The sequence below is a fragment of the Euleptes europaea genome, chromosome 5, assembly GCF_029931775.1.
Source record: "Euleptes europaea isolate rEulEur1 chromosome 5, rEulEur1.hap1, whole genome shotgun sequence".
Classification (NCBI taxonomy): Eukaryota; Metazoa; Chordata; class Lepidosauria; order Squamata; family Sphaerodactylidae; genus Euleptes; species Euleptes europaea.
This window is the reverse complement of record NC_079316.1, coordinates 96,828,349-96,843,031: the sequence shown is the minus strand read 5'-3', so window position 1 is coordinate 96,843,031 and position 14,683 is coordinate 96,828,349. Positions and strand designations below refer to the sequence as shown.

Below are 14,683 nucleotides of genomic sequence, written 5' to 3'. Positions count from 1 at the left end.
GGCAGCGATCCGGGCGTCGACAGATTTTTACAAGGGCTCGCGATCCCGGTTTTGCCTTGATCTGTGCGCCTCTCGGCCGTGCATTGCTTAGGCACTGACCTGTACCGCCTGTGCACACGGGCAGCAACCGGGAGGGAAGCCGGGCGTTTGGGGCACGGTTGGGAAGCCGGGGGTCGCGAGAAGAGCGGAGCGGGGTTCGGGGCTATTTTGGGGGGGCCTGCGGCGTCAGGGTCGGGCTTTATATTGCGCCCGGGCGCCGGCGGTGGGGGAGAGATCGCTTTTCCCTGCCAGGACCTGATGCAATCCATTCAAGCCAACAAGTTTGGAGAGAATGTTGAGTTCAATCAATTCAGAACGTCGCGATGGAGTCCAATTCAGTCCAGGTATTCGGTTCTCCTCTCCCCCCCGCCTCTGCGCCCCAGACCCCGGCACCCCGGGCCCCTTGGACACCCACCTCCGCCTCCCCCAAACTTTTCAAGAACTTTCCCCCTCTGATTTCCATTCTCCCCCTTTTTTTAAAAAAAAAATATGCCCTTGCTGATTACATAGCGACACAAATTATTATCATGGTGCCTATGATCGGAATTTCCCCCCCCCTCCGGAGAAAAACCGGCCAGTCTCCCAAGACAAGCTCTCTCTCTCACTCTCCCCCCCCCTTTTTTCATTTTGATATTATTTCCACCTTAGCCTGGGTCTCTTGTGGAAAGGTGCCTCTCCAATATGTCCCGGTCAGATTTGGGGTGGTTATTATTTATTTTTAATTGACTGATCCGCAATGGCTGATATGCATCCCCCGACCCTCCCCTTCATTTATTTATTATGATTACTACCACCACCACCATTATTATTATTATCATTAATATTATTATTAATATTATTATTTTCCAGTGGGTCGGCTCCCCGTGCGGTTTACACGGTCCTTACATTTTCTACAAGGCTTTTCAGTTCCACCTTGAAGGCAGACCAAGGATTTTGTCCCTGGGCGATTTTTTCTTTGTACGCTGTAAGCCAGAGGACCCGATGTGCATAGCGGAGCTGCAGCTGCTGTGGGAAGAGAGGACTAGCAGGCAACTTTTATCCAGCTCCAAACTTTATTTTCTACCCGAAGATACCCCCCAGGGCAGAAGCAGCGACCATGGCGAGGTGGTAAACATAACCTTTCGGTGTCGGTGTGTCATTGTTGTGCATGTGCCTGTATGTGTGTGTAGGGCTGCTGGGGTGGGAGCCCCCCCCCTTTCCTCCCTCCCTCCGGCTTGTAATGTTGATTAAAGGACAAGTCTTGAAATGTTCCCTGCTGCCGGCAACGTGAGCCTCGGTGCTTTTAAAGGGCCAGGCGCCCTTCGCCTTTGCCAGGCTGGGCTGTCATTTTAAAAAGAGGGCTCAGCCAGGGCAGGCATGTTTTAAAGCCGCGATCCAACAACTTGGTATCTCTGTGCTGAAGGTGATCTTTACTTACATCACCCCCCCTTTCTTCCTCCTCCTCCTCCTCCTCCTCTTCCTCCTCCCCTCCCCTTTGCTGTGTAAACGGCGTCACATGCTTTGTTGCTTCGCTTCATTTTCAGAGCTTGGTTTTTTTTCCTCTCCCTCCCTCTCTCCCTCCCTAAGTGGATTTAAATATTGTTCGCCTGGAAGGATCTGTGTGCGTTTTAAATGGAGGTTTATGCCTGTGCTCTCTTTTTTGGGGGGGATGGGGAGGTGCTCGTGGAGTATTTTGATCTGTTGGGGAAAGCAGGCGGAAATTGCGCAATGGAGGCGAGCGGAGCGAGAGATCAAAAGCGATCTCGCTGGCAAAAGACGTGTCGACTAAAGTGATAAATGACAGGTGCTGGGAATAAGGCATTGGGATAACTTGCTAGCTCCGCCTGGGCGTCTTGCAAAAAGCACTCCGGTGTGCAATAGCCAAGCACAAACACGTTTAAGCGTTCGCAGCCAGCTCGCTCTGCCGATCGACTCTGTGTGATGCCTTCAACACAATGACTGTTTAAAAAGTGGGTAGCCGGGTTAGTCTGTCTACAGTAGTAGAAAAGGGCAAGAGTCCAGTAGCGCCTTAAAGACGAACAAGAATATTTTCTGGCAGGGTAGGAGCTTTCGTGAGCCACAGCTCACTTCTGCAGTAGTAGAAAAGAGCAAGAGTCCAGTAGCACCTTAAAGACTAGCAAAAATATTTTCTGGCAGGGTAGGAGCTTTCGTGAGCCACAGCTCACTTCTGCAGTAGTAGAAAAGAGCAAGAGTCCAGTAGCACCTTAAAGACTAACAAAAATATTTTCTGGCAGGGTAGGAGCTTTCGTGAGCCACAGCTCACTTCTGCAGTAGTAGAAAAGAGCAAGAGTCCAGTAGCACCTTAAAGACTAACAAAAATATTTTTCTGGCAGGGTATGAGCAAAATATTTTTGTTAGTCTTTAAGGTGCTGCTGGACTCTTGCTCTTTTCTACTCCTGTTTAAAAAGAGAGAGAAAGAAAGCTGGGCATTTTCCAGAATGCAAAAGAGTGAATGCCCTGGCTGAAGACAACGCCTGTAGCGTTGATCTTCCCCCTAAAGCTGCCATAGATCTTGCTGTGTAGGCGGATTTGGGAGCCGGCGGGGCTTACTCCAGAGCAGCCCAGGCTTGGCTGCAGTCCCAAGCGAGTCGAAAGCGGTGGGTCCGGGTGGTTTGAAGAGCCAGCTTGCGTGTTGCATTCTTGCTCCTGGGGAGGGAGAGAGAGAGAGAGGGCACCTTGTTAGTTGTGCATTCAGGAAAAGTTTGGGGGTCTTGGAAAGTGCAGCGAGAGGCAGAAGCAGAGCCCGCATGGATGGGGGTGGGGGGCTTATTCTCCCCCCCACCTGTAATTTCGTGCCTGCCCGCAATCCTGCTGGCGAGTCGAGTCAGCTGACTGCGAGCCGTGCTCTTGAGCAGGAACTATTTTAAGGGACGCTGTGTTTATGCGGAGAGAGGTGGGCGAGAGTTGTGGGTTTGGTTTTTTGTGTGTGTGTGGTTTTTTTTTGCAAGGGCGCATCATCCTCGGCATGATAAAAGCAACGCCAGCCAGATGCAGGGGCGATCCGAGAGGAGCCGGCCTGCGATCCACAAAGAGGCCCCCCACCCATCTTTGCCACCCCAGCTGCCAGACCCTTCAACGATCGATAGGCTGATGGAGTTAATTGTACTGCCCCCCCCCTTCAGCCTCCTTCTCTCCCCGCCCGGACAGCGAGTCATTAATGCGGATTAATGGGCGAAAATGCACGGTCGCTTTAGCCCTTTCTTCCCTGTTCCAGCCAGGATTCAGCCAGGATCGAACGCACGAATGTGCGTTCGATCCCGGCTGAATCCTGGCTGGAAGAAAGGAGGCTCAAGCGACCGTGCGTTTTGCCCATTGTCTCTACCCTGTGTCATAGGAGCGGATACCTCTTTAAACAAAATGTTAACTTTGATCTTCCGCAAGCCTTGTGTTCACCTGCGGATGGGGTTCTGTCCATTCTCATCCAAGATGTGGGTTTTCATGGCCCTTCCCCTTCCCACCCACCCACCCACCCCCCAAAAAAAATCTTTCCTGAATTGACATTTGGGAATATGGATAAATTATAGAAAGAGGGCAGCAGGGAAGTTGAGGGCAGCAGGAAAAGAGGAAGACCCAACAAGAGATGGATGGACTCAATGAAGGAAGCCACGGCCTTCAATTTGCAAGATCTGAGCAAGGCTGTCAAAGATAGGACATTTTGGAGGACTTTCATTCATAGGGTCGCCATGAGTCGGAAGCGACTTGAGGGCACTTAACACACACACATAGAAAGAGGGGGACTGGCTCCACTGGGCAACCTCTCTCTTTCAACTCCCCTCCCCACTTTGCCCTGCAGCTGTCTCTCCCCTCCCCCCTTTCAGGAATACTTATTATTTGCTTTTCAAATTTATTGCTTCAACATGGTCTGTGATCTGGAAAGGAGGAAGGATTAAATATCCTCCCCCCCCCCCATTAAAAAGGCTACAGGAATACTAGAAGGGGGCACTAAACCAGACAGGAAATGATTGAAAATGCTATTAAATCATTTGGGGTGACTTTGGTTTTGGTTAAGATGTTGGGAAAGTAAATGATATACATGGCTGACTTTTCAGCCTGATCCTCTGTGTGCTACTCTAAAGTAAGGTGTACTGTCTGTAATGGGGCTGACTCCCAAAGAGGTGTGCCTAGTATTTTGTATTCCTGGTCACTTATTTTTTTTAACATGTTTATGAATGATGGTTACCCTGCCTCTGTAGAGCAGGTATTGATGAGTAATCATATTGTTTACAGTGAGACTACAGGCTGAAATGCTTAGATGTGTTCTGTAATCCTAAACATCGTTATGCCCTTTTAAATCCCTTTAAGTTAATGGGCTCATAAAGGTGTAACTCTTTTTAGGATTGCTCTGCTAGCATTTCAGTTGACAAAAAATAACTGCCCCTGGGGTAGCTGGTCACCTGGTCTTGTATACACTTACATGTGAGCAAAGAGGGACTTACTTCTGAGTAATTATGCATCGGATCAGGCTGCAGGATTAAGCAACAGGATTAAAAATATGTTGAAATCTCTCATGGTGAATATTTATAAGCCAGTCAAGTTCTGTGCCTGTTTTTTTAATGAAAGGGTTTAGAAAGGGTGTGGGGGATGGGCCACAAATCATTTTAATATGCTTTAATGACCATCTCATGTTGTTGTGGTATGAACATCAGAGAAAAATTAATCTTGCCCTTACAAGCCCAGAATGTTCCTTGGATAAACTCATCTGCATATACATTTATACATTCCTAATAATTACGCATGATTTTAATTATTTTCTTTTTTAAAAAAATGCAAACCGCCAACAATTAGCTGAATGACTGCAGCGGTATGTTTCATTCGGTTTAAACCGACGTGTCTCTGAATGATTCAGCCTGTATGAAAATCAATTTTTTTTCCTTTTAATGGAGACAGAAGAGGTGCGTCTCGAAACAATGCAAATGCCTCCTGTTGGAATGTGGGTGACAAAACCCTGGAGCAGGTAGAAAGTTTTTTTCCCCCCCTGATGCAGTTCAGTTGTACACCCCAATGATGTCATTTCCCCTGCTGGCCCCAGCTAGTCATTCATTAGCAGAGTAGCAGCAGCAGGAATGGTACACACAGTGATACTTCTCTGGCACCAAGCTTACAGAAACTCGCACTTAGAGCCAGGGCCTAGAGAGGGCAACATAACACTCCCATTAAGAACTGTACTCCGTTTTCACTTACTCCATTAACTTGTTTATAGTTGCCTAAATGTTTTTTTTTTTTTAAAGCATTGATTTTAAATTGTTTTGGATGATAAATTCGGTTCAGAAATGCGCAGGGCAGAAACCAAAACAGAATGGAAGGGCTTCTCTGATTGGCAGTTGGCTACTTAAGGGAAAGGTTTCAGCATTTTTTCTCGGTACACAGAGCAGTTATTTCAAGTAACCACAGTAATAATTCTTTCATGTAAATTACATCAACAGCTATTTCTGAACCTGAGCGCGAGAGGCGGCTGTTTTTAACTGAGAAAAATCTCCTGTAACCCTTCGTACATCTGTGTCCTCCTGTCTGCGAAAATAGCACTGGAAATAATCTATAGAGAAAATAACAGAGGTGGCTTAGAAATTTAATTATGCACAGAGGACAGTGGGGTGAAGTGTGGTTGAACCCTTTTTAAAAAAATAGGGATTGTAAATCTTGTAGTGTCAGAGGTTTTTGGTGAGGTCAGGGGTCAACAGAGGCACTTGCTGTGAGTAAAACTGATCATTAGCAGAACACTGGATCTTATCAGGAGCTGGGGATCAGCTGCATCAAAGACTTGCTCTTTGTTGCTTGTAGGTATCTTGGCTTGTCTGGTGAAGGCTGTGACAACTTCTCAGAATTGTAATGTCCTAGAAGGGGCTACCAATTGATTGAAGCAACGAAAATAAATGTGTTAAGGGAACTGTGTACTCAGCAAATGGGATGCATTGTTAGTTGCGTTGGATAAAATGATGCCTACGAAACGAACGTGGAATCAGTCATGTGTGACAAATGCATGCAAATCCACACTGCCCATGCGTATGCGTGGGGAAAGGAACACATGCGCATTCATTGCATTCTTGTGTTATGTGTTGCTGTGCATTTATTCAGGAGTAAATCCCGCTGAGTTCACTGGGTCATGTCCTGGTAAAGGAGCTGGCAGCCTGATCTTTTTTTACTTGGTGGTCAGTTGTTCCAGGGGCTTGGCCGTGGGATCTGCAGCCTTAACAGTGCTTCTGATTATATGCGTTTCAACAGGTTGCTGTGCGTTTTCTTGGATCAGGGGCTTTTGAGGTGGTTCTCTTTATATTTAATATGTAACCCATTGAACTTGTATGTAACCAGTTAATGGCTGGTATAGTGTCAGACCTGGGAGACCTGGGTTCGAATCCCCATAGACTATCATTGGGTAACCTTGGGCCACTCGCACACTCTCAGACTAACAGTCTAGGAGGATGGTTGTGGGGCTAAAATGGAAGGGAGGAGAATGGTGTTAGCCGCTTTGGGTCCCCATTGGGGAGAAAGCTGGGGTATGAATGAAGTAAATAAATAATACTTGTAAAGGAAGAACAGCCCTATTTCAGTATAAATGCCGAACTGCATGATTGTAATAAGAGCTGGTGTTTCTAAGAAAAGCACTTGTAAGGAGAAATGGATTAGGGGAGGGGGTAAATTGTCTCAGAGAATCAGTGAATACAGAAAGGACTATGCATCTTCTCCCCTCCTCTACCACGGCTCCACACCAAACTGGTTCTTTTTGGCACTTTGTGTGTGTTTGCATGTAACATGGAGTTAGGCCTGAAAGTTCAAGTCTGTATTGCTAGGTGTAGTTGCACTGGCACTTACAAGAACATAAAGAAAAGCCATGCTGGATCAGACCAAGGCCTAACTAGTCCAGCAGTCTGTTCACACTGTGGCCAGCCAGGTGCCTCTAGGAAGCCCCCAAACAAGACGACTGCAGCAGCACCATCCTGCATGTGTTCCACAGCACCTAAGATAATAGGCATGCTCCTCTGATCCTGGAGAGAATCGGTATGCATCATGACTAGTATCCATTTTGACTAGTAGCCATGGATAGCCCTGTCCTCCATGAACACGTTCACTCCCCTCTTAAAGCCTTCCAAGTTGGCAGCTATCACCACATCCACGGACAGGGAGTTCCACAGTTTAACTCCATGTTGTGTGAAGATCTACTTCCCTTTGTCTGTTTTGAACCTCTCATCCTTCACTTGAGTGCAGGATCTGTTCCACTTTGGCTTGTTGTGTGAGTTGGTTGTTAAGCTTCCTTTTTTAAAGATCTAGCCATGAATCGCTCAGAGATGCTACCGGGGCTTCTTTGGCCATCAACCTCAGCTTACAGCGGAGGCCTCAGGACTTGCACAGAATTCTTCCTGGATCCTTCTTGGCATTGCCTGCATTCCAATCCATATGGGGGAGAGGCCATGGCTCAGTGAGAGACCATCTGCCTCACATACAGAAAGTCCCAGGTTCAATCCCCGGCATCTCCAGTTAAAGCATTTGGCAGCAGGCGATGTAAAAAAAACCCTGCCTGAGACCCTGGAGAGCTGCTGCCAGTCTGAGTAGAAAATACTGACTTTGATGGACCAAGGGTCTGATTCAGTATTAAGGCAGCTTCATGTGTTCATTGGGCCATTGGGATGGGATGGAATTTGGTGTCATTCCGAGATGCTGGTATTGGCAGAAGTCTAGAGGTCTAGCCAAAGGTTCAGAAGACACACATCCTCCCTTAGACTGCTGTCTAATAAAAGAAGTACTACTGAATTTATTACAGTACATAAATCAAGCCACTCTCCTATGTAGCAGCTGGGTGGAATGGAAAATAGAAGTGTGATACACTTGATACTCTAGATCGGACAGTGAGTTGGCCTTCCTGCATAGTGAAAGAAGTTACTACTCTCATCCTTGGGTCAAAAGTTCTAAGACGCTTGGTGAATCCATCAAGATCTCAAATGATAACAGATTATATGAGAATCTATAGTAGCAGTCAATTTTTTGGCAAACGGTGCTATTTCGAGCACATGTCACTAGCTTCTTTTAACAGGGCTTTTCTTTAATGTTTAGCCAGACACTAAATGTGCCGTTCCATAAGAACATTAATGCAGTTTTAAAAATTCAGGGCATGCAACAATGTGCATTATGTTAACTGATGTAAAATGTGACCACAACATGAAGAGTAAAGTCAAAGTAAATGGCTGATGTCAATTTGCTTTTCAGGGTAGTTGTAAGAATGACACCATCATGAGATATATGTGATTTGCTTTGTATAGTCTAAAGTGCTATACAAATGCTAAACTCAGTATGGAGTCTAGATAAGGTACTACCGGTCAAGGTTTACCTGGCTTGGTGCTTCTAGATTTTAGGGGAAGGTGGTTGCAACCCTAAGAAAACTTACTAGAGAGCAAGTATTTGCTTCTGAGTATGTTTAGGATTGCTGCTCTGGCCTGTAATTGACATGAGTCAATATTTGCATTTTAAAGCAGGCTTTTCAGGATTACTCAGTGTCCAGTTATCCACACTCATTCCAGCAATTCCTTTAGAAGCAACCTGTCTCAGCTTTGCAAGCGTGTTATTTTTACATGAGTAACGTGATGTGTAAAAGTAGTTGGCTGATTTTCCAGAATTACTGTTAAAATACCTTGGGCTGGCTTGTGCTCCATGTTCCCACCACTGGAAATGTTTTTGATGCTATCGTTCCTTCCCGCCCCCCCCAGTGCACTGCTATGGGTTTCCCCATGGAACCCGAGGAGCGTACTGAGAATTCCAGGGTAGAGTCCCTAGAGCCTGAAGGGTTACTATAGCACCATGCTACTCCAGACTCTCTCCTCCATGGCTGTGATTGCATCAGGGCCGGCACAAGCCAGGTTGGGGTGGGGGACATCACCGCAAGGATTAGTCCTGCACCAGTGATTTAGTGCATTAACCCCAAGCTGGGAATTTGGTAACAGCTCCCTGAGAAAGAAAGTGCAGTATAGTGCAGGAGAGTCCTGTAGCCGGTGCCGTTCACGCTGCCTTTCTTCTGGTGTAAAGGTGACCACGAACATATGAAGCTGCCTTATATTGTCAGACCATTGGTCTGCCCATATCAATGCTGTTTGGCAGCAGGTCTCTAGGGTCTCAGGCAGAGAGGTCTTTCACATCACCTACAGCTAGAGTTGCTAACAGGCCTGGGGGTGAAGGTCCTGGCCCCTTAACAGAGGCTTAAAATGGCAGTTGAAGTTTTTCGTGGAATGGAAATAAATAACATCACCTAGTGAACAGCATCCCATTCTCTATTAAAGGGATGGGATTTCCCCCCCGGTGGTTGCCAGATCTCCTGCTATGGCAGGAGACTTACCGCAGGTAACCCTATCTGAGTGGCATGTAGAGAAAAATAAACCCAAAAAAATTACCATTGGCTGCTGGCGTGATGCTACTTTTGGGGAAACCCTAGAACTGACATCAGTCTTCTCTTGGCATCGACAGAAACGTTATGGATTTGTATAGAGTTTCCATTGATTCCTAGAGGCATGTCGTCACTTCCACGTTTTCCCTGGAAGTGACATCGTGGTGTCACTGACAACACCTGCCCCCCATGCCCCTGCCCACCCGGACTCCTGCAGGTTCCCAGGCCATGCCTGACAACCCTTGTTGGTAACTGTTCCTTTACTCAGGAATACCTTGGAAAGTGCCTTCTCCGAAATGTAAACCTCCCCTTCGGAGTGAGATCGTTTATGCCCTGCATAAAGAACCTAGTTGCTCTGCCAAGCTTTTCAAATTCCAGGAATTCATTTGCTGCTGTGTTATTTGCTACTAGTTTTATGACTAAGTGTATTCATTCTTTTTTTAATGAATTATTTATGGTGATGTGATGCTTTTAATCATTTTACTGTCATCCACTTTGAATACCATGTGACAGAAAGGCAGCGTATAAATTGAAACAGAAAGAAAATGGTACACCAACGTATCTGCCGGTTACTCTGCAAGACTGGGTGATAAGAAATGTCAAGGGTCTGAGAGGACACAGAGAGGCTGGTAGGGTTGCCAACTCAAGGTTGGGAAATTCATGGAGATTTGGGGGTGGATCCTGGGGAGGTCAGGGTTAGGGAAGAGAAAGGACCTGGGGTATAATACCGTACCCTCCAATGCAGCTGTTTTCTCCAGGGGAGCTGATCTCTGTGATCATTTGGAATTCTGGGTGATCTCCAGGCACAGCTTGGAGGTTGTCAACCCTAATGGTTTGGGATGTAGTCCTGTTGGAAACCAGCCCTTGCCCTTGTTTGCTGGAATGGCAAGTTTTAGATTCATCATCATCTTAGAGCACCTATTTCAGGAGCATTAGTGATGCTAAGGAGGTATGGACCAAATCAGTGGGGGTTACCACACTTTGTATGCCCAGCGATGTATTAAGAGTTTGAAAATGTTATAAAAAACATCGCTTTAAAAGGGTTTTTGGATACCACGGCTTATAAATGGTTGGAAAACGTCTCCACAGCTAAAGGGGCCAAACAAATTGCGAACAGTATTTTTTATAACGTTTTCAAACTCTTAATACATCGGTGGGAATACACAGAAAGTGCGAACAGTATTTTTTATAACATTTTCAAACTCTTAATACATCGCTGGGAATACAAGTGCGGTAACAGCCATGGTCTGGATGGAAGAAAACAAAAGGGCGTCATGTAAACTGCTCTGAGCAGTCTTGGTGATTTAATGTAATCTACTCAAGAGGAGAACTATTTACCCCCTTTTGGAATGTGTTGCCATCTTGTGTATGCAAGAGGGGCTGTAACTCAGCTCTGGAGTGTGTCCTTCGACATTCAAAGTATAAGGTATCACTTTCACTCTCAGGTTGAGAGGGCTGGGGGAAGAAGAGAATAGAAGAGCTGGATTTTAAATCCCCCTTTTCTCTACCGTAAGAAGTCTCAAAGCAGTTTACAATTGCCTCCCCCCCCCCAACAGGCACCGTGTGAGGTAGGTGGGGCTGAGAGAGTTCTGAGAGAACTGTGATTGGCCCAGAGCCACCCAGTGTGGAGGAGTGGGGAATCGAACCTGGTTCTCCAGATTAGAGTCTGCCGCTCGTAACCACTACACCACACTGGTTCTCAACCTCAGTGAGACTTTGGAGAGATGTCGCCAGTAAGAACAGGTTACCTTCTGGGCTTCAGGAGAGCTGGGCCCTCTCTTGTTGTGCATGAAAAACAGGCACTTTTGAGTGAGATTGCACCACTCTTCTGAATCAGGTGGTGGCCATGTAGGAAGAAGGCTTTGCAATGCATTTCAGCCTCCCTGTGTTTTGCAAGTCAAATGTGATTGTAGTCATAGAATCATAGAGTTGGGAGGGACCACCAGGGTCATCTAGTCCAACCCCCTGCACAATGCAGGAAATTGACCCCAACCCTCCCCCCCACATCCCCAGTGACCCCAATCCTCCCCCTCCCCGCCATGCAGGATCCCACAATCCAAGCACTCCCAACAGATGGCCATCCAGCCTCTGCTTAAAGACCTCCAAAGATGGGGACTCCACCACCCTCCGAGCCAGCACATTCCACAGTCCTCACCGTCAGGAAGTTCTTCCTAATGTTTAGGTGGAATCGCTTTTCTATTAGTTTAAATCCATTACTCCGTGTCCTAGTTTCTAGAGCAACAGTGAACAAGCTAGTTCCCTCATCCACATGACATCCCTATCATGTCTCCCCTCAACCTTCTCTTCTCCAGACTAAACAAACCCAACTCCCTAAGTCTCTCCTCATAGTCTAAGAGGATGAGCTGGGCCAAAGCTCAACCTGGCCAAGAACCCACTACAAGCCAGAGGCTTGGATCCAATGGGCCGTTTCTGCAGACAGGTGGAAGGATTTCTGCTCATGGAGTATGACTTTCTCATTGCCCTTCTCACCCCCTGCAGCCCCAAATCCCCCCCCCCCATATACTGCAAAGAAATGCTTCATTGGATTCAAGCCACTCTTTCCTGGCTGCACTCTCCCCATATGCAATTTCAAATAATAACAATAACATTGGCCTGCTTTACAGGGTTGTTGTAAGAAGTACCAAGATAATGTATGTGCTGGGAAAGCTCTTAAAAGCACAGGATAAAATGCTGATTTGTTTTTTGTTGTTGCACAGGGGTCAGTGCTTTGACATGGCATAATGTAGCTCTTTGGACCAGAGTCCCTTTTACTGTGTTCGTGGAAACATTCTGCTTTCTCTTTACATGGGAGCTTGAGTGTTTGAGGTTACCCCCCCAAACCCACACACACACAAAGATATTCAGGAGTTTGCACTCTTGTTTTAAATTGGACCTCTCCTCTCCACTTGAAAAGTGTTCCTCCTTCACTCATCTGTCACCATCCGCAACGGCAACACATTTCAGACATGCAGATTACACTTATTAAAGGGAGACTGAAAACAATCTTGCTAATGTAGCATCCATCTCCAGTAGGCATTTGCTCAAATTAATTCCCATTTGGAAATCAGGCAGACTCGTAATTGCAATATTAGAGATGCATGTTTGACATTTATCGTCAGCTATTCCTGAAGTTGATAATGCATAATCACTCCTTGCAACTTTCTCTTGGAGCCTGCCTTTTTGCCAGCCGTAGCCACTGGGGTTGAACAGCGGTGTTACCCGATCGCTCCCACCGTCTCCCAATTCTGAGTTGTTAATTTCCTGCCCTTGTGTATTTTTACTCCAAAGTAAGCCCCGTTGAGTGCCCGTACTGCAACTGGTCTTTCTCCACTCATTGCTGGCTGTCAGTTGAAACCCCTCCCTCTGGAAGGAGGAAAAGATAGTGTGGTGCGGCGGTTAGATGCATAGGCTGGGCTCTGGGAGACCTGGGTTTGAATCTCCACGCTGCCCATGGAAGCTTGCTGGCAGTCTCAGCCTAACCTACCTCAGGTTGTTGCTGTGGGGAAAAATGCAGGGGAGGAGAATTATGCTATAAGCTGCTTCGGATCCCTGTTGGGGAGAAAAATGGGTTGAAAATATGAAATAAATAAGCGTTGGAGCAAGGCCCAGGGGACTCCGCTATCAAGTTCACAGGTAACCTTGGTCTAGTCGCTCTTCCTGAACCTGAGAGCCAGTGTGATTTAGTGGTTCGTTTCAGACTAGGATCTGAGACCCAGGCTCGAATTTCCACTCTGCCATGGAAGCTTGCTGGGTGACTTTTGGCCAGTTACCTTCTTTCAGCCTAACCAACCTCACAGGGTGGTTGTTGTAAGGGTAAAATGGAGGAAACGAGAACGATGTAAGCCACTTTGGGTCCCCATTGAGGAGAAAGTGGAGGTATAAATGAAGTAATAATTAAATAAATTAACCTAATGCACCATACTGGGCTCTTGGGAGGTGAAAATGTGGAAGGCGTATACTGTACTAGTTCCATCCTTTTTATTATGCAAACCTTTGACTCTGAATTGTGTTTGTTTGCATACTGTACCTAACTGAATGTTTGTATTAGGTCCAGCCTGAGTAAGCTGTTGTGCTTTATGGACTATTTTATTGAGAATAAAGTGGTTTGACACAGTGTACTCCATTCCAAGCTTCCGAGAGAGAGAGAGAATATCATTAAATTATAAAAGTGAGACTAACCCCTCACTGAAATATTAGTACTACATCGATTAAAAATGGTACGTTAAACAGGTAAACTGCTCTTGATCAGCAAGTGTGGTGGAGAAAGCCTGCGGGCTGCTTCCATCCCAGTGTCACAAGCCTCCAGTTTTTCTCTCCCCCCCCCCCGCCACTAGTGGTATTCCATGACTAAAAGAGCTTTCAAAAGTTGGGCTTTGGCCAGTTGGATGCTACTCTGTCTGACATGCTGCCCTCACTAAGCCTCTGAGAAAGGTGATGGCCGGTTTTCCCCACACTTGCCTAATTAAAAACCCATAACATAAAAAAATAGATAATGTGACATGATTTTTACACCTGGCACTTTAACACAAGTGTTTCGGTGCTTTTGCCTGCTCTTTCTCCTTGTACAGATGTCCTGGTCGCCCTGTCCTGGGTATACTTCTTGCTCTTATGTGTGCCTCTGAGTCTTTTGTACGCCCTTTGTTTTCCAGAGTTGCTGTTCCAAGCCTGATCAGTGGCTTTCCAAGTTAAACTCCTGCCTTTGAAGAATAAAAAGGCTTTTACATGTTACACCCTCAAGCATGTTAAGATACTGAGCAAGATGGAAAATAAAAAAAGAATGTTCTAATTGAGTGTTTTAAATAAGCATGGGGTGAATTAATTAGGCTATACTTTATTTTTAGTTGCTTAGTTACACAGTAGTATATTCCTGAGCCCAAGTGAGATAAATTGGCTCTTTTTCCCCCCTCTGCTACTTATCCCTTAATCATACTTACTGAATTGCTCAGGAGGCTACAGCATATATAGATTTTGTGTTTCTTAATAATGCACGTACAAAATGCATAAGATGCAGAATGGGTACTTCAGCTCTGCCCTCTCGGTATCTTTAATTCAGGCGGTTCTTTAGGAGGGAATAGTTTAGAAGCAGAGTTGATGGAAATCTGTCATTGAAATATTCCTGCTCATTCGGTCCCTTGGATCAGTGTTCAACCCGACAATGTGCTGAACATATCGGACAGTCACACACTTAAATGTGTTCTCTCTGTGTGTTTGATTTGACTTCCCACCCAGTTTTAACTCTGGAGACTAAGGGTACATTGGATAGGCATTTCTTGTTTTGTG

General features: G+C 46.1%; 1 protein-coding gene across 2 annotated transcripts in view; it reads left to right on the top strand.

The window, feature by feature from the left end:
• The first annotated feature begins 266 nt into the window (after positions 1-266).
• Positions 267-14,683, top strand: part of ARID5B (AT-rich interaction domain 5B) — a 237,803-nt gene continuing 223,386 nt past the window's right edge. For both annotated transcript variants that reach the window (XM_056850125.1, XM_056850124.1), the window contains exons 1-2: positions 267-383; positions 889-1,143. In XM_056850125.1, the coding sequence (XP_056706103.1) occupies positions 363-383; positions 889-1,143 (276 nt within the window). In that variant the 5' untranslated portion in view covers positions 267-362. The remainder of the gene's footprint in view (positions 384-888; positions 1,144-14,683) is intronic.